We start from the raw sequence: 27,250 nt of genomic DNA on the forward strand, positions 1-27,250 counted from the left end.
GTGTGGGGACAACCAGTAAAAAATTTGTAGTGTATAGCAGTGATATCCTGCGCTTCATAGGCTACGCACACAGGGCTTCTTCCTAAACTCCCACCCCACTTCTTCCAGCCCATGAAGTTTAAACTGCCGGCGTTCAGGAAGAGAGCAAAAGAAACTGAACAAAAGACTTGACTCAGAGAATATACAAAGCTAAAAATGTTGTCATCAATTCAGGTGCTCAGCAGCACAAGGTAACTGAAACTTAATGATTCTTTTGTACATTTTAATGAGTGCTGCAACAGAAGAGATACATTTGAGAATTGCTTCTGACTGCTACAATATCATGTCAATTTGACTAATGCATTATTATATGTCATAACAGTAAATGGAGTCTAGATAAGTACTGACTTCTACGTCTCCCCCCTCTTCTTCTCCTTCTTCTTTGGCCAACAGTAGCCCAATTTCCGCCAGCACCCTGTTGGCTAACAGTACTGGTGGTGGTCGTTGTTAACCCAGGGCTCGACCAATCCGGTATGGAGATTTGTATTGTTGTCCGCGTATTGATTTGGCAAAATTTTACACTGGATGCCCTTCCTGACATAACCCTCCCCATTTATCCGGGCTTGGGACCGGCACGAAGAAACACACTGGTTTGTGCATCCCCTGTGGCTGCGTTCTGACGTCTATAGATGTACTACATGTTAAAAGACTGCGGCTGTTCAGCCAGGGCATGTTTGCATTTCTAATTAGACAGTGATGTTAACTTCCTTTAGTTATTAGCAGTGCTGGGCAGCGATAACATTTTTTAATCGTGATTAATCACATGATTGTCATTAATCACGATTAATCGCAGACATTCACAACAATCACAATGTTATGTGCAAAATTCAATAATGAACTCAAAAGTAGTATATTGCGTGTATTTGGTTTGCAAACACTTTATAAACAAATAAGGTGCTTTTTAACAGCAGTATTCCCTTTACATAGTAGCAGTTAAAATAAATGTTGTAAATCTCAACTTAAACATTAATGTAATGAACTCAAATATAAAACCAAAGCTATTTGCCACTGCCAGGGCTTTAGCATTTTATTTAGTTTGTTATACAAAAACAAGTTATCATCAGAGTCAAGATCCATGATCACAGTCACATTCCTGCTTGACGGCCAGCAGGAATGCATGGTGGGCTGGCTGCCTGGCTTTCTTTGTGAGATAGGTGGGCAGGGGTGGCAGTTGCAGTGAGACGCACCTATGGTAACGTTCACCTGGAAGGACAGACACTTACAATGACAGGAGGTACAAACCATATTGCATCAGCTACACGAACGTGTTAGCACCACAATCAGCTGGGGACTGATCAGCCGATGCCAGTACCTCACTTTCGTTTTCAATCTGCATCTCAGATTCAGCGATAATATGAAATAAGTCATCCACAGATTATTTTGCTTTTAGCATTCACTTTGGTATCTCTCCACATGCCATTTTAGAAGCTGTTTGCTCTTCGCTACTCATGCATGCACAGGGAATCAAGGTCAAATCGACAAAGCGAACTTTCCTTTTAGCAAAAGTGTATCGAAAAGCGATGTCACAAGATCACTGATCTCTATCAATCGCTAGCGAGACTGAGGCTTTCAAAATAATAATAATACTGTAATAACAAAAACTGTGTTAACGCGTGATAAAATAATTGTCGGCATTAATTAATTAATGCGTTAATGCGATAATAACGAGTTAACTTGCCCAGCCTTAGTTATTAGTTTAGATGTGTCATGAGACGATGGATTCTCCTTGGTGCTTCTACTGGTGTCATTAAGCAGATTTGTTGAATTGGGTGTTTTGAGTACTGAAATCTGCATCTCCTGTGGCTCTTCGTTATTGGCTCTTAACGCCAGTCCTTTTCATCTCCTTTTAATTGGGTGTGGCACATCGTTTATGTCAAAAGCAAATTTTACAATTTATATTTTCACGAACATAGCAATTTATCGTAACCAGAAGTTTGCTCTCTGTCGGATCAAATTCACAATGGCACCATTGCTCTTTGCAGTTCAGAATCACCGCCCCTACTTTCAGTGTCACAATCATGAGGTGTTGGATTGGTGTAGAAATGTGACACTCAGGAGCTGTGTAATTGTTCTCTCCACTCATGGTTGTCTCCAGACGTAATTATTATACTATATCTGGCACAGTCAGATTATGTGTAGCCTAGCAGGGTTGACTACTTTGTGTGCATGTTAAATTCTGTTTTTTTTTTTTTTTCTTGTGCAGTATTTGACAGAATTTAATATGTTAGATTTTTGTTCTTGATTATATGCTGCACAGTTCACCTTAAAGCAGGGTACTTAAATGTTAATCCATGCCCTGTAGTACTATTATGATTAGTATTTGATCTCCCTTGGATTCAAGTCTTGTTTTCATTAAAGGAATGTTTGTTGTTCTCATAATAGTTTTTATTGATCTTTGTACAAGTTTCTATAAAGTAAATCCTGTAGGCCACTTTGAAATCGTTTACTTTTACTTGAATTGTTTCATCTCTATAATACTTGCACTGGTGAGTTTAATGTTTTTTTTATTGTTTTTACTGGACTGCTTCAATTTTAAGTAGATAAGGTCTGCTTTCCTTAAATATGTTATTTCCATTTATATCCTTACTATGCAACAGTTAATATCCTATTAACAAGAGTGAGGTGGAGCAAGTGTAATATAAGATCTTTACAAACATATTTTGGAAATATGCAAAAATATCATGTCCTTATCGTTACTGACAAAATCCCTAAAAGCATAGGGAGATCTATTTTTTTGGTGAATATTGCACAACCCTGTACAGAAGAAATGTTTTAGTGTTTTAAATCCTCAGAACCAAAATTTGCCACATTCCTCATCTGTAAACTCAAGCTCAAAGCTTTTGTGCATGTTTCTTGTCAGTCAGAGAACGTGGCTGCATGAAGAGGCACCACACTCTACATCAGGGATATTTGGCTAATTTGTGGGTGCAACAGCAGGCCAGCCATACCAATAAAAATAATAAATTCTAAAGTTATTACAAAAGTGCATGTCATACTAATATAATTTAATATTTTTAAATTTTTTGTAAGAGCATAACTTTCCAAATATAGTCCAAAAGGCAAATATTTACAAAAAAAGACAAATGAATTTAAATTTCAAAATTATACTGTATATATAAAATGAGCAGCCAAACAGACTTACTTTAGGCCAGTAGAAATAATCTTACGATCATTTAGGGAAATTAATGATTTCTAAAAATAAAAGGCTGAACACCTTAAGGCCCTGTCACATCACATGACTTCCGCACTGAATTTCAGTCACAGACTTTATTTACATTATCTTAGTGAGCCGGAGGGCAGACTTGTAGGGTCTGACTCTTAAGTTTTAGGGGCCAGCTCTGTGTGTGCAAGAGTGACCGCTCTGCCAGAAGTACAATCCATATAATGCAGCACCTAGGAATAAGGAATGCAGATGCTTTGGATCTCACAAACAGAAGAGAAGGCTCATCTGACTGATGTCTTGTGTTTTACGTATCATGACAAATTGCAAAAGAATAAAAAAAAGGGCTCAGATTGCAGCTGAACTTGTCCTGCTAATAAAGGAGTCGTACAACCCCATTTTTGGCTGTCAGCATGAGGCGAGCTCATAATGCTTTGGAAATGTGAAACTGTGGTAGAAAGTCATCACCAAGGCTTGTAACATGTCCTGTGTTTATTAGCAATGTATTCTGAAATCCTCAGATGACAAGATCAGCAACAGCAGTTATTAGCAGGGCTGTAGAGTTGGTAGATAAATCCTTCGACTCCGACTCCTTAGTTTCTGGTACTTCTGACTTCGACTTCGACTCCCCTGTATTTAATAGCTAATGTATTTTCCATGTTGATTGAAGGAAGGCAACATACACGTCATTTAACCACAGAACTACTGGCTAGGAAGCGGACTGTCTACCGTATTGGCCAGTTTAAACAATAGACAAGAACCCCTGAACACACATCAGGCCATAGAACACACATCTACCTACATCATTACACTTGTTTACACTCAAATTAACTTGTTAAACACATTATATCTGAAATAAAATGAAACACCTTTTGTAATTTTCCATAATCCAGATTACAATATGTGAATGTCTGGTTGTATAATAGCTCAGCTGAACTTCACACTAGTAGTAACACAACTATGCACTAGGCTTTATTCTTACATCAGAGACGTACTTAATTATGACTATTGTTTGTGAAATGGGACATTTGAACTTGCTGTATTTTTTTTCATTACAATTTAAATTTATTAGGAGTCGGAGTTGGTACATTTTTGCCGACTCTGACCCCGACTCCAGGTACCCAAAATTGTCTTTGACTCCGAATCCGACTCCACAGCCCTGGTTATCAGGCTTCACAAGTCGTGTTATGTGTCATTGGCTTTACGTGAAATAGAATTCTTTATTTGCGATTTTCATAGACAATTAAATAAAATTGAATATGCTCAAAATGAGTGAAATGTGAAGAGTGAACTTTTTCTTTTGTGCTCAGGTATTAATCCAAAGGTCATCTAATCACAACAAGCAGTTTAGTCAAAAACGTTGTAGCGCCCACTTGTTGTGGCATCTCAAACACACTGGTAAAGATGCATACTTGATATTTTGTTTCTTTGTGAATCGTTTTGTTGTTTTCATGGTAGGGAAGTTAATATTGCAGATGTATGTCAAGCCAAACGTCATTCGAGGAAGACAAAGCTAGAGCTCAGGAGTTCTTAAATCTATTCCTGCAACTAATGTGCATTTTATGGTCTACTAACCATTTAGAGAACGAAAGAGAGAGTTTGCTGTAGGGGGCTGTCCTTTGACAGCTTGAAATGTTTTAAGCATTATAAAAACGAATGTGTCATTTATGGTAAGAACAGGTGCATGTCCTTATTTCAGTTTAAATTAGTCTGTGGGAAGGATGTGGCCCATAGGCCACCCTTTGAAACTCACTGTGTTATTTAATTGGTCAGCCTAATTTGGCCTATTCATGGCAGAATGGTCATTTTTGGGGAGGGAAAACATTTTTGTATGAGAAAGATTTTGTGTGGTCACCTCTCACAACCATGCTACTGTATTTGCCGTACCCTTATTTCAGCTTCATATTTATTTTTGTATTTGCCTTGTCTCATTTAAGCTCCCGCCAGTGACATCACACCACAGACCTTGACTGAGGTCATTGCCCCTAAAAAAACAGAATGCATGCTGTGGTTGAAGCTGATGCTTTACTTTGTTCTTTGTGGAGGTTGCTGTTTCAGTCATTTTTATTTATTTATTTTTATATTTTATTTGATTTGATATACTTCATTAATCCCCAAGGGGAAAATTGTCTTTTTACATGACTTTTATGATTATTTTAACAGTTCCATTTTGTTTTGTTTTTGATTCTAAATTTGTTTTACTCCTGTTTGCCATTGCTGCTCACAGGACCTTTCTGACTACACTAACTTTCCTAAATTCATCTAGATTTACACTGCTACATGCCTAACTATTCTTCTATCCTGAAGTGCTCATACTGTACTGAGAATTAGTCATATTAGTGAAGATTATCAGTTTTCATACAAATAGACTTCTGACATTTCAATACCAATGAATAGAATCAACCTGGCTTTAGCAAATAGTTGTTTTTTGATTGAAATTCTCCCTTGAATATTCATAAATTTTACTCAATGTTCATTTAATATCTGCTGCTTAAGCAGACCGCTGTTAAAACGTCTGAAGGCAATCAAATTATTCATTTTTCACCAAAGTGAACTTGTACAGAGTGAGATATTCCTTTGTTATATTATTTGTCTGGGCATAGTTTTAGGATTGTTTTTTGTCCATCTATCTGTCCATTATTGAACTTATTGATCTTACATCTGTTCAAGGTGGCTGGGGCTGAAGCTTATACCAGTACTATCACTTAAACTCTAATAGACTGAAGCTGAAGTAGAAGTGACCAATAAGAAATCTGCTACTATCACAATGTAACAAGTAATCTTATTTTAATTTATTAAATGAATCATATTATAATGAGTCAAGATCAGTCAAGAATTTAATCAATACGGCTTCCCATTTATTTATATAAAGCAACAAAACATCCAGCATCCATGCCCAGGCGTAATATTGTCCTGCATTTACAAGAGGGCTGCAATGTGGTTTATTGTGGCAATAACCTAATCTGCAATGAAGAAAGACAACAAGAAGCACAAAGAATGATGAAGGTAAGGGTTAGCATATCCGGTGAACAGAGGTTCTTAAATGAACGACATGTTCGGTCAAACAGATTTTCCATTATACTATTGTACTAAACACCGGTTTCATAAACGGGTATTTCGCTATGCTAGTACTGTGATATTCCATATCAAATTAGTATTGGCACCCCTCCTGTACTCAGTTTTTAGAGCTGTTTGAACAAAAAAGGCCAAAATGCAGTAGTTCCTCCAATATAATGAGACATCAAAAAGCTTAACACTGGCTCACCTTTTTTATTTCAGTAAAGCAATAATTAATCGTTTTCAAACTGGAAAAGCTTTGATCCATTCCTAGTAAACAAAAATGCGATCATCATTAATTTTAAGTAAAATAACACTGCCTTTTCTCTGTGTCATGAAGAGTAGAATAAAGTTCTTCCAGTTTGTGAAAGATAAGACAACTAGGAAGTAGTTCAGTTTAAAATATGACAATGGATTTTTTATGACAAAGTGTTGTCCTATGTGGTGTTACTCTGATAATATTATATTTCAGGATGAAGAGTTACTGTAAATCCAGAACTATATGACAATAGATCAGTGAGGCTTATTCAATATGATTTAAATGTAGAAAAGTCCCAAAATGTACTGTATATCCTACTGTAGTAAGGCAAGCTCTTGATGACATCCTTTCAAATTTAAATCTTGTTCTAGAGATATATTTTGGTTAATCTTAGTCAAGGTATGTGCATATGATGTACAATTTGTAACAGAATTGCACCTGCTTTGCACCACTAATGAAAATGGTAGCTTAGCCATGTATGAATTCTATTCATTACCTGAGATTCTATTAAAAGGTCACGTTCACAATGATGGGCGGCACGGTGGTGCAGTGGTAGCGCTGCTGCCTCGCAGTTAGGAGACCCGGGTTCGCTTCCCGGGTCCTCCCTGCGTGGAGTTTGCATGTTCTCCCCGTGTCTGCGTGGGTTTCCTCCGGGCGCTCCGGTTTCCTCCCACAGTCCAAAGACATGCAGGTTAGGTGGATTGGCGACTCTAAATTGGCCCTAGTGTGTGCTTGGTGTGTGGGTGTGTTTGTGTGTGTCCTGCGGTGGGTTGGCACCCTGCCCGGGATTGGTTCCCTGCCTTGTGCCCTGTGTTGGCTGGGATTGGCTCCAGCAGACCCCCGTGACCCTGTGTTCGGATTCAGCGGGTTGGAAAATGGATGGATGGATGAATCACATTATAATGAGTCAAGATCAGTCAAAAATTTAATCAATATGGCTTCCCATTTAATTTTTATAAAGCAACAAAGCATCCAACATCCATGCCCAGGCGTAATATTGTCCTGCATTTACAAGAGGGCTGCAATGTGGTTTATTGTAGCAATAACCTAATCTGCAATGAAGAAAGACAACAAGAAGCACAAAGAATGATGAAGGTAAGGGTTAGCATATCCAGTGAACAGAGGTTCTTAAATGAACGATATGTTCGGTCAAACAGATTTTCCATTATACTATTGTACTAAACACCGGTTTCATAAACGGGTATTTCGCTATGCTAGTACGGTGATATTCCATATCAAATTAGTATTGGCACCCCTCCTGTACTCAGTTTTTAGAGCTGTTTGAACAAAAAAGGCCAAAATGCAGTAGTTCCTCCAATATAATGAGACATCAAAAAGCTTAACACTGGCTCACCTTTTTTATTTCAGTAAAGCAATAATTAATCATTTTCAAACTGGAAAAGCTTTGATCCATTCCTAGTAAACAAAAATGCGATCATCATAATTTTAAGTAAAATAACACTGCCTTTTCTCTGTGTCATGAAGGGTAGAATAAAGTTCTTCCAGTTTGTGAAAGATAAGACAACTAGGAAGCAGTTCAGTTTAAAATATGACAATGGATTTTTTATGACAAAGTGTTGTCCTATGTGGTGTTACTCTGATAATATTATATTTCAGGATGAAGAGTTACTGTAAATCCAGAACTATATGACAATAGATCAGAGAAGCTTACTCAATATGATTTAAATGTAGAAAAGTCCCAAAATGTACTGTATATCCTACTGTAGTAAGGCAAGCTCTTGATGACATCCTTTCAAATTTAAATCTTGTTCTAGAGATATATTTTGGTTAATCTTAGTCAAGGTATGTGCATATGATGTACAATTTGTAACAGAATTGCACCTGCTTTGCACCACTAATGAAAATGGTAGCTTAGCCATGTATGAATTCTATTCATTATCTGAGATTCTATTAAAAGGTCACGTTCACAATGTTGCCTTAAATCATCTAGGTATGGTATAGTGGGTCCCCAGCTCCCAATAAAAGGCCGTTTTAAAATAAATAATCACCGCGCTCGCGACTTAGCGAGGGGGCATGGTGGTTGTGTGGCTGCAGCAGTTCTCAGGGCGATTTGCGATGTGGGCATTTCTCACCTAAGTGCACAGGTGAGAGACTGCCCACATCCATGATTGTTCCTGGGGCTGCTAATTTGCCGCAGCTGCTATGCCCTCTCGATATATAGAAGCGCGAGTCGGCTAGGAAGGAGAGAAAAGAAAAGGAAAAAGAAAGGAAAGAGAGAAAGAAAGACGGAGGTTGCTGGAGAGCACGAAGCAGGGGAGAGAGAGAGAGAGAGAGCCGGTGCAGGTGAGAGAGCGAGCGAGTGCAGGCTCGCATGGCAGCTGTACAGGAAGCCTGGGTGTTGGGCCAACACCCGGGAGTTGTAGTAGTGGTCGCTCCCACTGAGTGATCATGTAGTGGGAGTGACCAGTGAAGTAGGACGACTGGCCGCGTAAGGCTGGGAAGGCAGTGGGAGTCGGGAGGCTTGGTGTGAAGTCCTTGATGTGAGCGTCCTGGTCATCAAGGAAACCAAGTCTCGGGCCTGGGATGAGTGTGCGACCGAAGCCAGGATCGGGAGGCCTCCAGACCGGTCGAATGGAGTGAAGGTCAGCTGCAGAGAGAGCAACTCGCCTGCTGCAGGGCCCAAACGGGAGAAGCAGGAAAGACGCTAGGATAGAAGACACCGGGCTCTGTAAATGTTTTAAAGTACTGCTCCTGCATTGTGTTTTAACCTTGTTTTTAAAGGATTGTTTTTTCTATTGTTTTAACCTCCACTTTTCACTTTTGGTTTTATTGGATTATTTATTGAAGACTGTTTTTAAGACACTGTACTTGATTAATTTGAACACTTGTTTCTTTTGTTTTGTTTTAAATAAACGCACTTTGCACTTTTGCACCATCCCCTTGCTACGTTGTGCTTCACTGGTAACAATCACTGGTAACTAATCATTGGTAACATTAACGACGGTGTAGGGTTCAAGGGCTCCCTGACAGATGATGGGAGCATGTATTGAACCCGCATCGTCACACTAGTATTGCACTATTTGAGATATATTAGTAGAGACTAGAAATGCTTCCTATATCTTTATCTTCACTGGATAACATAGTTTTAGCCATAGAGTCTGATGGAACATTATGAAAGGGGGGCCAGTTTCATTTAACAAAGCTTCTTACTTGCACACAGTAAAATCAGTTGTGTGTAATTGTGCAAAGAGTGTAACTATATTGTTAACATGGTGGTCTTTGAAGCAGAGTTTACACTACCATATCTGAATTGAAATTGGAGAAAAAAATCAGATTCAGTATTAGCGCTGTTTACATTACATGGTCCAAATGTGACCTGAGCATTTTACATACTGTGACATATTATTGGGTCCCCGTGACCCCTTGAACCCTCAGACCAGACGTCAGACACCAGATAAAAGTCAACATGAATATTTATTATAATAATAAGTGCACAAAGCACCCTCCACTCCACTATACTCCAATAAATCACCAATAATAACCAATAATCAATCAATACAATCCTCCACTCCCAGACGCGTTGCCACCCTTCCACCCAGCTCAGCCCACTAGTCTGGGGTTTCCCAGATTCCTTTATAGTCCCTGACCCGGAAGTGGTCCCATCCCAACAATCCATAAGTCCTCATCAGTTCCGGGTCAGATTAAAAGTCCTTTTCTTTAACCCGGAAGCATGTCGTTCCTTCCTGTCATGTGATCATGACGCACTTCCGTGTTATAGGGCACGTAGCCTTCTGTAAGCCTTCCTACAGCGGCTCCTGGCGGTCCCCATGGTATCCAGCAGGGTTGTTTATAACAACTACAATGTCCATAATGCCCTGCTGGAATTTGGGGACTTTCCATACTGCTGGGAGAGCTCCATCTGGCGGCCTGGAGGTGTGGACCGGAATATTTAGCTGGCCATCCCTCACAATACACATTCAGTTGACGTGAGTGTATGCGCTGTGTACGCATTGTAACGTAGTGATGCAGGTAAGGTGTAGATATTGTTCCCTGCATGTTTTTTTTCTCCTGATACTCTGCAGTTTTCCACGTTTTAGAAGAAGGTGATTCAAAACAGAAGAGCTATGGAATTGTAGGCCTCAGGGTTTTCTGCCATGATTTCCTACATTTCTCTTCAGAAAGGAAAATGGATACACAAGATGAGTCAAGAGTGTTGGGATTGTATTATTGACTCCTTTTGTGAATCCAAATTGCTGGTAAACTTCAGAATGAGGAAAGTAACTTTTTAATATCTGTGTAACTGTCTCTCTCTGTCATTTTAATGTCTCACATGAAGCACACAAAGGACACAATCAAGGCATAATTTGAGCAAAAGTCCAATTTGACAGTCTTGTCTGGGACTCGATATGGGCATGTGAATTGAAAAGGAATGCAGTACTATGTTTTAAAAAAGGCTGTATGTGATCTTAAAAAAACGGATACCATGTGGCTTTTGAGTGTTTATGCAAAACTCTGATCTGTGTTGGACAGGTCAAAACAAATCTGAATCACATCAGAGTGGTAGCATAAAAACAGCTTTAATGCTCAAATGTCAAGCAACTTCCATGAACTAAACACAGTATGGGTTAAAGATACTTTGAATGCTAGATTATTGTATAGGGGAGGAATTGACTGTATCATCTCCACTTTAAAGTATTTCCTAAATTGGTACCATATTTTGAGTAAATATTACACCCATGGGCTTGTTTATCTTGTGGTGTTTGGTGGCAAGTTAAAATATAAAATTGAATAGATGGTTATGTTTATTAAATTTTGAAATTTGTTTTGATTCTATTTTTAGTCTGCATATAGAGAATGAACAGTACATTTTAATCCAATATATTCTCTTGTACTGTGTAATTCCTTTTTGTCCATAGCACAGTGTAAATGATGTCAGATCACACGTTGGGAGATGGAGGGTTAAGCTGTGCAGTCTGAACCACTAATAACTGGTTGACTGCGTGATGAATGATTTACATTAGAATGATCTACCAAACCACTGGAAGACCCTGATAACTGTTTTCTCCTGCTCTCACATACACACTTTAATTACAAAAAATTGTGTTGCTTTAAAGTAGAAGTTTATTTTTAATACTTTAGAACATGCCTATCTAAATATAGGTCTTCTAAAACAGTCTCTCTGTGCCTTTTTTCATTTCAGGATATGGGAACCCTTTAAGTGGACTATTATTACAGGCCTGGCATGCAACACTGACTTTTGTTTTTAATCTGTGAATATACTAGTAGTGGACTAATTTTTCTGCTGGTGTGAGAGAAGGGTGCCAATAGTCACCATGTTGCAGCAAATCCTGGCTGAAATGTATATTGATCCTGACCTTCTGGCTGAACTCAGTGAGGAGCAAAAACAACTCCTTTTTTTCAAAATGAGAGAGGAACAGATTCGGAGATGGAAGGAGAGGGAGCCATTACTTGAAAAAGAAGATGCACTGAGGACCAAATCAAAGAAAGGTATGGAAAGCAAAAGCAGTAGCTAGGAAAATGTTAACGAAAGACTGGTCAAGAAGCAGCACTGGGTTTATTTAAAACATTTCCAGGTTCTAGAAAATTAGTTAGAATGCTTTGAACGTAAGCAATTAGAATGTGAATATGGTATATTAGTGTCAATCCATAACAAATTCTAGGAAAGAAATATAAACTGTGTTGAACTTATGTTGTTGTGTTCTTCAAATAAGAAAGTTACAATGCTTGATTTATAAACAAAGCATGTTAGGGGATGCGACTCATTTGGATTTTAAAACGATGAAAAACTTGGAGTTTGTAGGCCACTGGTATTTGCATTTGCTTCATAATACTGTGCATCTGAATTTCCCATTCATGACATCTTTTTGTGCAGTTTGATCCTTCTGACTATGTCTGCATAGGCCTTCCTCAGTTTCTTTCTATATCTGATAGGTCTTCATATTAGGCTAATTGGTTACTCGTACAGAGAACAGTGAATCTCTTACTTGCATGTCTGACTCTAGAACATAAATTAAACTTTTAAATTTTAAAGCTTTCATCATGGCACCATAAACTGACAATGAAAGAATGAGATTGCCCAGTGAAAGACTGACATCTCATCCAAGGATTCTTCCTGTCTCGTGCCAGTGATTCCAGGATAGGCTTCATTTCCCAATGACCCTGTAAACTGATTTTATTTCAGTGTAATTCATGGTTTACTTCTTACCGGAAGTGGCATATTTTCTGATAATAAATTTTCATTGTAATTTAGAGGTTATATGATTTTCATTTTAATATTTAATTACAAACTGAAAGAATCATTATTACAAAACGCACTGAGCTGTCTATTCTAGAACTTTTGCATGTTTCTTCTATGTTTCTAAACTAACATCATTCAATAGTGTCATGGATAACTGAATAAATGTTGATTTTACAGTACAGTAATCCCTCGCTATATCGCGCTTCGACTTTCGCGGCTTCACTCTATCGCGGATTTTATATGTAAGCATATTTAAATATATATCACGGATTTTTTGCTGGTTCAAGGATTTCTGCGGACAATGGCTCTTTTAATTTCTGGTACATGCTTCCTCAGTTGATTTGCCCAGTTGATTTCGTACAAGGGACGCTATTGGCAGATGGCTGAGAAGCTACCCAACCAGAGTGCGTATTACGTATTAAATAAAACTCCTGAAATATATTGTGAGCAGGGGGGCTGTTCGCACCCCTAGAGTATACGGCTGCTCCTCAAAAAACACTGAAAGACTACCTTCACATTGCTGCCATCCTTGCTGGGCTTACATATGGCTTCTTTGTCAAGCGATATGCTTCCTGCACTTTGCTTTGCATACTTAAAAGATCAAACAGCACGTATTGATTTTTGATTGTTTACTTTTCTCTCTCTCTTGCGCTGACTTTCTCTGCTCCTGACGGAGGGGGTGTGAGCAAGGGGGCTGTTCGCACCCCTAGACGATACGGACGCTTGTCTAAAAATGCTGAAAGATTATCTTCACATTGCTCCCTTCCGGCTTTGTCAAGCGACATGCTTCCCGCACGGTGCTTCGCATACTTAAAAGCTCGAAGGGCACGTAATGATTTTTGATTGTTTGTTTTTCTCGGTCTCTCTCTCTCTGACATTCTGTGCTCCTGACGGAGGGGGTGTGAGCAGAGGGGGCTGTTCGCACACTGGCCTAGAGGATACGGATGCTCCTCTAAAAAATGCTGAAAGACTAACTTTACATTAAACATCCCTGCAGCTGCTTTGTGCGGCGGTGCTTCGCATACTTAAAGCCAAACAGCCCTATTGATTTTTGATTGTTTGCTTTTTTCTCTCTCTCTCTCTGACATTCTCTGCTCCTGACGCGCACTCCTTTGAAGAGGAAGATATGTTTGCATTCTTTTAATTGTGAGTCGGAACTGTCATCTCTGTCTTGTCATGGAGCACAGTTTAAACTTTTGAAAAAGAGACAAATGTTTGTTTGCAGTGTCTGAATAAAGTTCCTGTCTCTCTACAACCTCCTGTGTTTCTGCGCAAATCTGTGACCCAAGCATGACAATATAAAAATAACCATATAAACATATGGTTTCTACTTCGCAGATTTTCACCTTTCGCAGGGGGTTCTGGAACGCAACCCCCGCGATCGAGGAGGGATTACTGTATATAGTACCCATGCCTTTGTGATTCTCCTAAGGTTTTCATAGCTGATTTATGTTCTTCTCAATTGTTCCCTTCAGCACCTTTCACAATGACCATCTGTCCTCAGGCCACAATTCAAAAGTCTAATCAAGTGTAGGACCACGACTGTGGTGCTACAGTATGCTTAGAATCCAGCTGTTGTGGGGTCTTAAATGGTAGTATGTGGTTACTTTTTATTATTTTTTGTAACTTTAAGATAAAGTATGGTACAGTAAACATATCACTGTTTACTAGGAACTTCACCACCCCATGCAAGAAAGAACCTTATCAGCATTTCTCTAGGCAGAGCCCAATAACTATCTTCTCACAGTTTAATAAAGAAAACAAAACCAAGAATTTACAGTACAAAGGAACAGCAAACATTGTACCATAATAATTATATGCAGAAAGTCTACACGAAAGAGTAATATTTCATAACCAGTTTATATAAGTGCAAAACTTACTGAATACACAGACCACAGTGACGCATTGAATATTACTAATTTAACTTCAAGCCGGCCTACATCCTAATTCAATTATTTTCTAAAAATCATATTATTTGCACAGCAAATTACAATAACATTAGCAAATACCTGTGAAAAAGTATATTTTTGATTTTTGTCCATTCTAAAGATATTTCTTCAGACATTTGGCTAATCCACTGTGACTGGTGAAGCTCTATTATTATTTGATTTTTAAAGTAATGCTTTTTCTAGTGCTGTTCTACTTAGCGGGTGGCACGGTGGCGCAGTGGTAGTGCTGCCGCCTCGCAGTTAGGAGACCCGGGTTCACTTCCCGGGTCCTCCCTCCGTGGAGTTTGCATGTTCTCCCCGTGTCTGCGTGGGTTTCCTCCGGGCGCTCCGGTTTCCTCCCACAGTCCAAAGACATGCAGGTTAGGTGGTTTGACAATTCTAAATTGGCCCTAGTGTGTGCTTGGTGGGTGGGTGGGTGTGTTTGTGTGTGTCCTGCGGTGGGTTGGCACCCTGCCCAGGGTTTGTTTCCTGCCTTGTGCCCTGTGTTGGCTGGGATTGGCTCCAGCAGACCCCCGTGACCCTGTGTTCGGATTCAGCGAGCGATGGATGGCTGTGCTACTTAGCTGTTGAACTTCTGAACTTTGGACTTCAAAAATGTTGGACTGGGACAACAATGTGCTGTCCTTTTGATTGATGTGACATTCATGTATATAAAGAAAGTAATTTCAATTTATAAGGAAGTGCAACGTGCAGACAGGTACTGTCTGTTCTTAGCCTCCCTTTTGTCCCTCAAGTGGTGAGCCTCCAAGTAACATCTAACCCTTAGTTCCCATTACAGTCAGATGTGAACTGCAAAGAACAGAATAGGATTATTATCGTTTATTTTCTGTTTTTGCTAATCATTTGGTACAATAAGCTATTCCTTTAGCACCCATATTAATGCTTTCAAGGATTTCTCTTATAATCTCTCTCTTACAATCTTACTTAATCGAGACTGACTGCTTCAGATAAACATAGGAAAAGCACAGACATAACTGTATAGATATAATGAAGCAAATTGCACATGTGGATATTTGAGACTTGCATAAAACTATCACTGAGAATATGAAAGTAGCAGAGTGCAATACAACGCAGAAAGGGCCCAAGAATGTGACATGCCCAGCGATTTTCAGTAATGGAAAGTCCATGTCACATTAGATGACTTTTAAAAAGTTTTTTTCAGTTGTAGTCTTCATTTCCATAATCTTACCGAGTTGGAGGTATTTGATTTGCATGTTTCCATGGAAATCAATCACAGAATGTGATATTTCCAACAATTCATTCCAACTTGTCCGCAGCTTCTTCTGATACAATTAAACAGGTTTAATTTTTGTCTTTAGTCGTAGAGGCAGGCTCTGTGTGCATGAGACCTGTCAACCAATGAATGTTTATTTGTAATTTCAATGCATATTAGTAGCAGTGACGAGGAATAAGGAAAATGGGTATTTTGGATTTTACAAGCAGAAGGAAGACTTGTCTGTTTATTTCCCATGACATTTTTTTTGGAGATTACAGCTGAACTCGCCATACCTGTTAACCCTGCATACAGCACTGGTTCCATCAGGCAGCACGTTATTGTCTGTCGCAAAAAGAGGCAAGCAAAACTGTGCTGAAAAATCGGCACACAGTCATTTAAATTAGACATGCTCGGATTTTCAGTAATGTAAATTGACAGGGTTCCACGACAAGATCAGCAATAATAGTCAGTAAGCCTAACATACCCAATGAGTAGAAGTCGCATATTGTGACAATGACATTAGACAGGCTTGTTATCCTTTGCAGATGTATATTGCTTAAGGATGCTTTTTAAGCTACAAAAGTTACTGTAATACAATTTAAAGATCTAGCACATATATAGGAATGTCCCTCACTCTAGACTGTTTTATAAAAAAAAAAGTACAAATAAACTGCAGTCTTTAATCATAAACGTTAAACCTCAACTGAAACAATCAATTAAATTCTGCATCACTATCAGCAGCATATCCATCCATCCATTATCCAACCCGCTGAATCCGAACACAGGGTCACGGGGGTCTGCTGGAGCCAATCCCAGCCAACACAGGGCAGGAATCGCCAATCCACCTAACCTGCATGTCTTTGGACTGTGGGAGGAAACCGGAGCGCCCGGAGGAAACCCACGCAGACACGGGGAGAACATGCAAACTCCACGCAGGGAGGACCCGGGAAGCGAACCCAGGTCCCCAGGTCTCCCAACTTCAAGGCAGCAGCGCTACCCACTGCGCCACCGTGCCGCCCTCAGCAGCATATATTTTGTGAAATTATATATAAATCATGGTTTTATTATAATATCGCAGAACATGTTGTGGGTGGCACAGTGGTGTAGTGATTAGTGCTACTGCCTCACTCTTCCAGAGTCATTGGTTTAAATCGTAGGACAGGCACTGCCAGTGTGGAGTTTGCATGTGTTCTTCCAATTACTTGTTGTTTTCTTCCCACACTCCAGTGTCATGCAAATTCTAAATTAGCCCTTTGAGAGAGTGTGAGTGCATATGCGACTGTTTTCTGCAAAGGACTGGCACCCATCCAGGGCTAGTTCTCACAATTCACCCAGTGATCTTGAAGACGATTTGCTATGGGGCTGACCTCGGATAGCTTCTGATTTCTATGTCAAAGTAGGGCTCTGGGAACCTTCCTTCATATGTTTTGCAAATGCCTCAGTGTTGCTGCCCTTTGGTCTGCAACATTATTCCCTGCATAATGTTTTGGACAAAGACACATTTTACTTTGATCTTACCTTCACTCCACATTTTAATATTACAAATCAAACAATTCAGACATGATATAAAGTGCATATTGCAGACTTTAATTAAAGGGTATTTGCATACATTTTGATCACAGAAAGTAGAAATTACAACATTCTTTATGCATGGTCCCCCCATTTCAGGGTACCATAATGTTTGGGACAATTGGCGTCACAGGTGTTTGTGATTCCTCAGGTGTGTTTCATTACTTCATTAGTGTGCCTAAGCTTGCTTCTATCTGCAGACCACCATTGGAGTCTGTAGTTGCTATTGTCCGACAAGAGGACAAGAGCTGTACCAATGAAAGTCAAAGAAGTCATTATGAGGCTGAAAAACAAAAATAAAACCACTAGAGACATTGGTAAAACTGTCTGGGTATCATTAAGAAGGAAGATCGCACTGGTGAGTTCAGTAATCACAAAGGGGCTGGTAGGCCAAGGAAACTTCCACTGCTGATGACAGAAGAATCCTAACTATGGTAAAGAAAAAGCCCCAAATACCTGTCCGACAGATAAGAAACAGTCTTAAGGAGGAACATGTGGATGTGTCAGAGACTACTGTCCACAGAAGACTTCATAACCAGAAATACAGAGGCCACAAAGCAAGATGCAGACCACTAAGTGGGCCACAAAAACAGGATGGTCAGATTACAGTTTGCCAAAAAGTACTTAAAAGACCCTGCAGAATCCTGGAAAAAGGTCTTGTGGACAGGACAAGACAAAGATGACCCTCTATTAGAGTGATGGCAAGAGCAGAGTGAGGAGACGAAAAGGAACTTTTGCACCTCATCTGTTAAACATGGTGGTGGTGGGGCTGTTATGTCTTATCTTTATTAATGATGTAACTGCTGACAGCAGCTGCAAAATGAATTCTGAGGTGTATAGAAACTTCTTATCTGCTCAAGTGCCAGTTAACGCCTTCAAACTCATTGGACAGCACTTCATCATACATCATAATGTTCCCAATCATCTTGTTAAGGCAACACATCCGTTTTTCAAAGCTAGAAAATGGAAAATTCCTGAATAACCAAGACAGTCACCCAATTTAAAGCATGTCTTCGATATGCTGAAGAGAATACTTGAGGCAGAAATAGGCAGAAGTTGAAAACCTCTGCATTAGAGGCTTAAAAGTGCTTTACCAGAGCAGATACTCAGCACCTGGTGATGTCTATGAATTGCAGACTTCAAGCAGTCATTGCATACAAGGGATGTGCAACAAATTACAAAATGTGACTGCTTTAATATACCTACCACTGCTATGTCCCAAACATTATGGTGCCTTGAAATGGGGGGATCATGTATAAAAAGTGTTATTTCTACGTGGTGGACGGAAATGTATGCAAATATCCTTAAATTAAAATCTGTAATGTGCACTTTAAGAATGTCTTAATTGTTTTCTTTGTCATTTTAAACTATGGAGCAGAGGGGTAGAACAAGAAAAAATGTGTATTTGTCCCAAACATTATGGAGGGCACTGCTACCTTTTATGTCTTCTATCTTTTCTATGGATATATTACCTCCGATATTTTTATTACTAGACCTTACCCCCTTGTTTCGTAATCTAATGCAACAAAAGCTGTTTTCACTTGAGGCATTCACTGCCAAATCAGCCCTGACCTCCTGTTGGAAATCACCAGATTCACTTTCTGTTAATGCTTGGAAGACATCTTTTTTCAGACTTTCCCTGATTAGAGTTCTCAGCTGCTAGTATTAATCTGGCATCTGGAACCAGTATTGCCAAATGGCATCAACTGGCTTATATAGTATGGGAATTTCCCCTTGGGGATTAATAAAGTATCTATCTATCTATCTATCTATCTATCTATCTATCTATCTATCTATCTATCTATCTATCTATCTATCTATCTATCTATCTATCTATCTATCTATCTATCTATCTATCTATCTATCTATCTATCTATCTAATCTATCTATCTGATCTATCTATCTAATACTGAATCTGGTCATCTGGGTGGGGATGTGGGGTCTCATGGGCTGGTGGTGCTTCTTCTCAGTCAGATCAGGCATCTTGCTCCTCATACAATATGGGTATATCTCGAAGGAATAGGGTGAGGGGTGGGAGGGCATCAGAGGAGTTTTTATTTATTTTTCCTTTTTACATAACCTCATAAATATTGTTTTGTTTGGATAATTGTTATTGTATAGTTATATTTAATTCATTTTCAATAAAGGCTTGATCACAAAAATAGAGACTGGGCTGTTAATGATAACAGTGGTTTTATCTGAAGCCATTTCTTATATTGCAGCAAATGGAAAGACAGTGAATTGGCTCTTGGGATCAGATTCAGATGTCTGGGTTTGGGTAATGGGAGAACATTCCAAGGACAAACCCTATGACCAGATCTGTGATGACATTATTACAGAACGAGCTCGACAACAAGCTCAGAAAGAAGCAGAAGAAATCCGGTAGGTATAGTTGGTAGCTTTATTATTATTACTAGGTCATTTTAAAACTCTAGAGTCCCATACAACAAACATTTGAAATCAGTATATCCCTGGCAATGTATTTTTCTGTCTGGAATGTGTGGGTCATCTTAACTTGCAATATTTCAGAATGAGCAGAAGTATTGTTTTATAGCACTACCTTTTCATTTTAGTTCTGTTTTTGAGGTTTTAAACTGTTTACGTCAATATGAAATATGAGTTCCCTTCTTCCTGCTTATTACTGTTAACTGCTTATTGTACTTTAAAACCAACCAGGCAAGCAGTGAGGCCTAGTGCCTAAGGCACTGAAGTTTATTCTACAAGGAAGTCACTTAAACTGCCTGCAGTCCTACAATATTAACAACTATATACTCATTGTAGTATAAAATTGGATAAAACACAAGAAGAAGAGGGTTATGGTTCAAGGAACCTTGCCATAATAGGCTGATGTTAAGAGTCGTATTATTATTTTGTTGAATATTCATGAGTAGGGGTTTATAAACACCTTAGTGAGAACAAGGAGGAGCTTTAACCGTATTTTAATTTAGCTTCATTTAACCTGTTTAGTTTACAGAGTACAAAGCTGAGATGAAAGTCATCCAAGCTCAATTTAACATTTTAGAATGGACAGATATAACTTAATTTGCCTTGATTTGCATCCAAACTTCATTTTGAAAGGGCATACTGAGCACTTAATTTCCATTTTCCTAAACAACTATCAACTGACATTTGATTTAAATGCTCAAATATGAGTAAGTCACATAAATAACACAACGCAATGGCAAAGGTGAAATTGGAGTAATGGCCTAGTATGTGAATGAATACTCCAGTATGCCTTACAACATACTAACTCTTTGCATTTTTTTGAAATTCTCATTATTCATTTCAATAATTTTAAAGAAAGACTGTTCAACAATGTGAACCAAGACAACCTATGCCTTAGATCCTTTTTTTATTGATATGTGCTGCATTTACATTGCAAGGGTCTAACGTTAACATAGTTCTTGCTTTGGTTTGTGTCTTTGTTTTGAGGTCAAGGTTTGAGTCACAGCTTATTGTGCAGAGAGAAAGGAATCAATAGTCAATAGCCCAAGTGACATGGAAACATGTCGTAGGTAAGTAATTAGTCAGGAAGAATAGGGGGAAAAACAACTTAAATCTGCTTTTTCAAACAGGAATGCATTGGTTTTCTGCATATATGAAACAAACCAGCAATAGTTACTTTATCAGGTGGAATCTAAACAAAGCAGTTACAAATACTAAAAATACAGAGTATGAATGCAGCACACTCAAACCCCACGTTACAACGAGGTAGGAACAAAGTTTGCATGGCCAAGCAAATCATAAGCCATATTTTACATACAGTATCTAAATAAAATTCGTAATTAACATGTTTTTAGTTGGAAATCATACAGGCCCCCACAGCAGACCGCCAAAAAGCTAGTAAAGGCTACAAAATTTTTAAATATTGTAACTTAACTTGCTTAATCCGAATCTTGGCAACACAGCCTATCCTGGCAGCATCAGGCACAAGGCAGGAGCCAGCCTTGTCCTTTCCAGGACCCCCTACCTTGTGTCCTGTTACATATTTTTGGACTTCCATAAGTAAGTAAAATTATTACAAACATATCTTTTAAATTTTGATTGAGTGATACCTGTTATTACACACCCCAGACATTATGTCAAATATTACATAAACTAGCTATAACAGCATGTGTTGACATCTGTGGAAAGGGGACTGTAATGCTGGATGGTTACACAGTATTTACAGCTGTAAGCACAAAAGAAGGAAAAGAAAATGGATAAATAACGTACTTGGATAATTCTTTGCATACATGTTACTTGTATATACAGTATACTTGTGTGCTTATGTAATGCCTTACTGAATTAAGCAACATATTCAACCAGAAAATACTTCCTTATAAATAACATTTTGAGAAAATACTCTGCCTTCTTTAGGTGCTAGTTTTCCTTTCTTTTCTGTGTCAAAACGTTAACTTTTAACTTTTGCTCTGAAGGTTGATCTAAACCAAGTAACATTTACTTGGCCATATGTAAAAATTGATAACAAAAATAAATACCAAAAATATCAAAAGTTTACCGAAAGAAACTGACACATGTGCTTGCGTGACAAAATGTAGCATAAATATGCATGCAGTGTTACGGTTAGTGACAGGTGATTCATGGAGGATTTGTTCATTTTGAATGACTCTTTTCAGTGAATCATATGAGCACTGATGAATTAGTTCAATGCAGCTCAGTGGTACTAGTTCTAAAGTCTTCACTGTCTTCCGTGTCACTGCAAGAGGGGGACCCACCTAACAAACTACAATATAAGCTAGACCTAAAAATGAATCAAAACAATCGATTCTCTTAAATGGGTATTTTGAAAGAATTGATTCAGTCAATTGAATTAAAATACCCATCACTAGTTATGGGTATAAACACACACATCTGCATTAGCCTTAAAATGTGTATTCTGTATGTGGTTTGTTTAAATTGGAATTTCTGGTGTGTATGTGTTTTTTTTATTACTTGCTATATGTGCCCTGCATTCATTTCCAGATGTTGCCTAGCTTGATGCTATATGCTTCTTGGGAGAATACACGCAGGGTTCAAATTTGTGAAAACTGAAACATGGTTAAGAGACAGAAGCAGCAGTGACGTTTGACAGATGCTTCTTGACATTTGGAGCGTATCTGGTCTGTAGATGGAGAAGAACTGCATGTGAATAACCAATGCCCCCGCATGCAAACTCAGAGTGGAATTAACACAATTACCAAGCCCTTTGAATGCCTGCTACTCGCACGTGTGGGACAGTAGATAAAAGAATGAAACTATTGGAATGGCTTATAGAACAACTCGTTACTCTGTAATGTAAGCCCCGAGTTGGTTCAGAACTGCTTTTATTGTAGGCAAAAACCACAGCACAGTTTCAGATCATCTACACTTTAATGATATTTGGGAAACTTTACACATTTATGATTAAGTTTTATTTGTTTTTGAATTTGTATAGAAAGTAGTACTATGTACATATTATATCTACTGAAAGCATGGGGAGAAATGATGATAATGAGTATACTTGGCCTTGGTAACACATACACAACTTGTTTCATTAGGATAGCAATAGAAAGGACAGGAACATTAAAATGCAAAGTTCTGTTTATTTTAGTCATTGCACAAAGTGGTACAGATTTTTTTTTCCCATGGAAAAGCAAATATTTAGATGATGAGTCTAATTTTGCTGGATGTCACACTTGCTTACTTCTGTCTTTTTATTTATATATATTTTTTTGCTCCCCACAAGAGCACAATGCTCACAAGACAAAAGCACTGTTCTTTTTCTCTTTATTTATTTATAAATCCCCTCCTCTGGTCCTCCTGGGCGTCCCAGCTGGGTACCACCCCAGCCTCCTGTGACACTGCCCCATCGCCAATGAAGACCCGTCAGGCGGAGCGGCCCATCCCGCGAGGGCAGATCTCCCACGCAAGCGGGTTCTACTGCGTATCCAGGGTCTGGTCCTGCAATACAATAAGCAGAAACGGGGGCGGAGATGCTGCCTGGACACCATTACCTGGCGTCCTTTCGTGCCTCACACAGGCAGCGCTTCCCCCTCTGACCAGCACCCCGGGATTTGCCTCTTCGACACCCCCTCTGCAGATTCCGTGCCCCCCTAGTTGGGACATCAGATGGGACCTCTCGCATCCCCGTCACCTCAGCTGGCTTTGGGGTTTCCCTCTGCCTCCCCAGAGGGCGGCCCTTCTCTGGACGTGAGCATTCTGCCTCACGTCCGCCCTTATCGGAGGAACCGGCTCTCTTCCCTCGATTCCTCCTCTTTCTCTGGGACGGCGTGACGGTTTGGGTCTCCCTATGAGAAAGGTATAGACCCTGTCCCGTCTGCGTCCCTGTGGATTGGTGTGAGACCAACGCTGGCTCGGGGCGCAGGGCGCTAGGACCTGCGGCACTCATCAGCCTGCGTCCTGCCTGCCCTCTCGCTCTCTTACCACGCGATCGGCACCCACTGCCGTGTCCACTGTCGGGGGCCCCCCTACTTGAATCCGATCGTTTACATCATGGTTCTTTTCAGTGGGGTCTCCCTTATCCTTTACGGGGCGGTTTCCACTTACCTGCCCCGCCGCATCCCTCCGGCTGAAGACTCCAGTGTCGCACCGATCCGCCCACTGTTGCAGCATCATCACGGATGCGACTGCCTTCACCTCCAGCTCCTTCAATCCTCTACGGAGGACATGTATCACCTGCAATAGCGAGTCTGCGGGCTGAAGGCACTCCTCCAGCTTGCGCAGAGCCGCCGGCAAGCACAGAAAGTCAGCCGATGGTGGACTTACCTGTCGATCAGTCTCACACGCTGGCTGCTTCCTGTGGGGCCTTTCCTTCGGCCCAATCGGGTCCTTCCCTGGCTCGGGATGGACATTCCTTGGTCCCACCTCCATCCAATCATCGGCGGGCATGTAAGACACACCACCCAATTCCTTGCCTGTCTCGGGAAGGGACTTCTGGTCCGTGGCCATCTTGTCTCCCCTCATCCCAGCGCGATGACGTTCCTCTGGGCAGCCTCACAGCTGCCGCGGTCTCTCGAGCTGCAGCAACTCCTTCTCCGCAGCTCCTCCTGCTGCCGCCGTGCTGACGAAGCCCCGCAGACCGGCATGTGTCTGCTACCAACGCGGATCCGGGCAGTCCCTGCCTGCAACGCACAAAACATGCCCGGCCATCGAGGGCCGGCTGCTGGTGAGCAGGGAACTTACCTCCCGGGTCCCGTCTATGCGATGATATGTCCTCTGCGTGGCATCGCTAGACGCAATGCCGTTGTCTTCCCGCACCAGGGGGAAATTCTGCAGACCGGTGGAAGTCCGTGGGCGAGACTCTCTCACGGGGTTGTGTGCGTGCCGCTCCCACGGCGCATGTGTGGGCTCACCTGCTGCGCTGGGCCGTCCACAAAATTATTTTTACTGGGTCCCTGCCTTGTACCAGGCAGAGGATCCCACCCTTGTCGCCATTGTGGAAGGCAGCCCGGACACAGACAGGTAGACATGTTTAAAGCACCACCACACGTTTATTATACAACTATTATTTACAAGTGAAGCACAAACAACCCCAAAAGTCCAGGCCTCACAATGCCAATGCCTTTGTCTCTTCAGGTCCGCCTCCACTTCTCTCCAAGACTTCGTCCTCTGCACTCCTGACTCCAGCCACTGAATGGAGGGAGGCGGCCCCTTTTATAATCACCCAGATGTGCTCCAGGTGCCTCCCGATAATCTTCCGCCGGCACTCCCCAGTGTGGCGGAAGTACCGGTTGCGCACCCGAAAGCACTCCAGGTGTCCCTGGTCTTCTTCCCCCCAGCACTTCCAGGTGTGGTGGAAGTGCTGAGGGCCAAGGCTGCATAGGCATTGGGGCGCCCCCTGGCGGTGACCATGAGCCCCTATAGGGTTGAGCTTCTTAGCTCTGTTCCCGTGGTCCCCAAAGCCACCAGGGCGGTCGCCCCCACGTGGTCTGGGGGAGGCGTAAGCCATCCTCCGGTCCTTCTGGGTGTCCCGGCTGGGTGCCACCCCCAGCCTCCTGTGACAATATATATCTATAATAATAAAAGGCAAAGCCCTCACTGACTGATTCACTCACTCACTCACTGACTGACTCACTCATCACTAATTGTCCAACTTCCCGTGTAGGTGGAAGGCTGAAATTTGGCAGGCTGATTCCTTACAGCTTACTTACAAAAGTTAGGCAGGTTTCTTTTCGAAATTCAACGCGTAATGGTCATAACTGGAACCTCTTTTTTCACAATATACTGTAATGGACGGCAGCTCGATGGCCGTGGGAGGAGGAGTTGTGTGTCACGTCATCACGCCTCCCACGTAATCACGTGAAAAGACTGTGAACGCAGTACGGACAAATGAAGGAGGAGCCGCAAACAGCAAAGAACAAAAAATTCATTAAACAATTGAGAAGGGAGCGAGTGAAGCATACAAGCATGTTCATAAGGGAAACAAAGCACGGTGTAAAACGTAAGTTTAAATTAAGTTTATAGAAACGCTCCTGCTGCGGATTGCAATAACGTGAAAAGACTGTGAATGCAATAGGGACAAATGAAGGAGGAGCCGCAAACAGCGAAGAACAAAAAATTCATTAAACAATTGAGAAGGGAGTGAGTGAAGCATACAAGCATGTTCATAAGGGAAACAAAGCACGGTGTTAAACGTAAGTTTAAATTAAGTTTATAGAAACGCTCCCGCTGCGGATTGCAATAACATATTCGCGAGATAAAAGTTTAATGAGAAGACACGAGGTATAAACGAACCACACGCCATAGCACAACGTTAGGGGCAACAGTTTCAACCATTCTATGATCTGCTTCTCGCAACTGAAAGACGGCACATGGCGGATGTTAGCCCACTTGCTGACCTCAACGTCAGGGGCTTCAACTCTGGCGCTGACGATATTCGATTCTCGAGAGGGGATGCAGTGAGTGTGTATGCCTGATGAGCCCAGAATTAAGGAGAAACACGTGTCGCATACTCTTTGCATTATTTGAAAGTAAACTATTAAAACCATTCTATGATCAGCTTCTGGGAACAGAAAGAGGGCACGTGGCGGATGTAAGGCGACTTCCTCACCAACCACAAGCGTAACCTGGCAGGTAACCATCCATACAGTCAGATTGTGATTCAGAAAACGAATGCCATGAATGTAATTACCACGATCTACAACTGTCAAATAAACGAAACACACGCCGTAGCGGGACAGCTGTGAAAAGCGAGGTTCACAAAAAAACAGATCCTTAACAAATTGTTATTGGTATATTTTCGATCCGTTTAAAAAGGTTTTATTTTCTTCTTAAAAAATTAAAAGCAGTACTTCGCCGCAACGAAGCGCGAGAATTTGGCTATATATATCTGCTTCTCACAATTAGAAGAGGGCATGTGGCGGATTTTAGACGACTTCATGACCAAACATAAGTGTTACCTGCCAGGTAGGGTTACCACTTTTAATACAAAAAAATAAGGGACGCATACTGCAGCGGGTGCCACATCCCAGTGCCAACAGTTTGCAGACTTTACTTTAAAGACCCGCCCTCCTCACTAGACAGTTAAAAAGACCAATCAAACTAACGATGACATCAAGTATTACCCAATGAAAAGTAGGAAAGGAGGCATCTTCATAAAATGCGTGTGGGATGATTTGCATGAGACGCTGCTTTAAAAAAAATGATTAAAAAAATACGGGACAAATCCCGTCCCGTATTGATTCAAAACGGGACGCGCAATTTCATTCTCAAATACGGGACGATTCCGTATTTTAAAGGACGGGTGGCAACCCTACAGTGCCAGGTAACCACCCATACAATCAGATTGTGATTCAGACTA

At 40.7% G+C, this 27,250-nt stretch overlaps 1 protein-coding gene across 2 annotated transcripts in view; it reads left to right on the top strand.

Annotated features, from left to right (window-relative positions):
* The window catches only part of sh2d4a (SH2 domain containing 4A), an 88,876-nt gene that overhangs the window by 18,583 nt on the left and 43,043 nt on the right, over positions 1 to 27,250 (top strand). For both annotated transcript variants that reach the window (XM_028805410.2, XM_028805408.2), the window contains 2 exons: positions 11,677 to 11,984; positions 19,692 to 19,851. In XM_028805410.2, coding sequence (XP_028661243.1) covers positions 11,810 to 11,984; positions 19,692 to 19,851 — 335 coding nt within the window. In that variant the 5' untranslated portion in view covers positions 11,677 to 11,809. The remainder of the gene's footprint in view (positions 1 to 11,676; positions 11,985 to 19,691; positions 19,852 to 27,250) is intronic.

This window comes from Erpetoichthys calabaricus, chromosome 7 (assembly GCF_900747795.2).
Source record: "Erpetoichthys calabaricus chromosome 7, fErpCal1.3, whole genome shotgun sequence".
In the NCBI taxonomy this organism is placed as follows: Eukaryota; Metazoa; Chordata; class Cladistia; order Polypteriformes; family Polypteridae; genus Erpetoichthys; species Erpetoichthys calabaricus.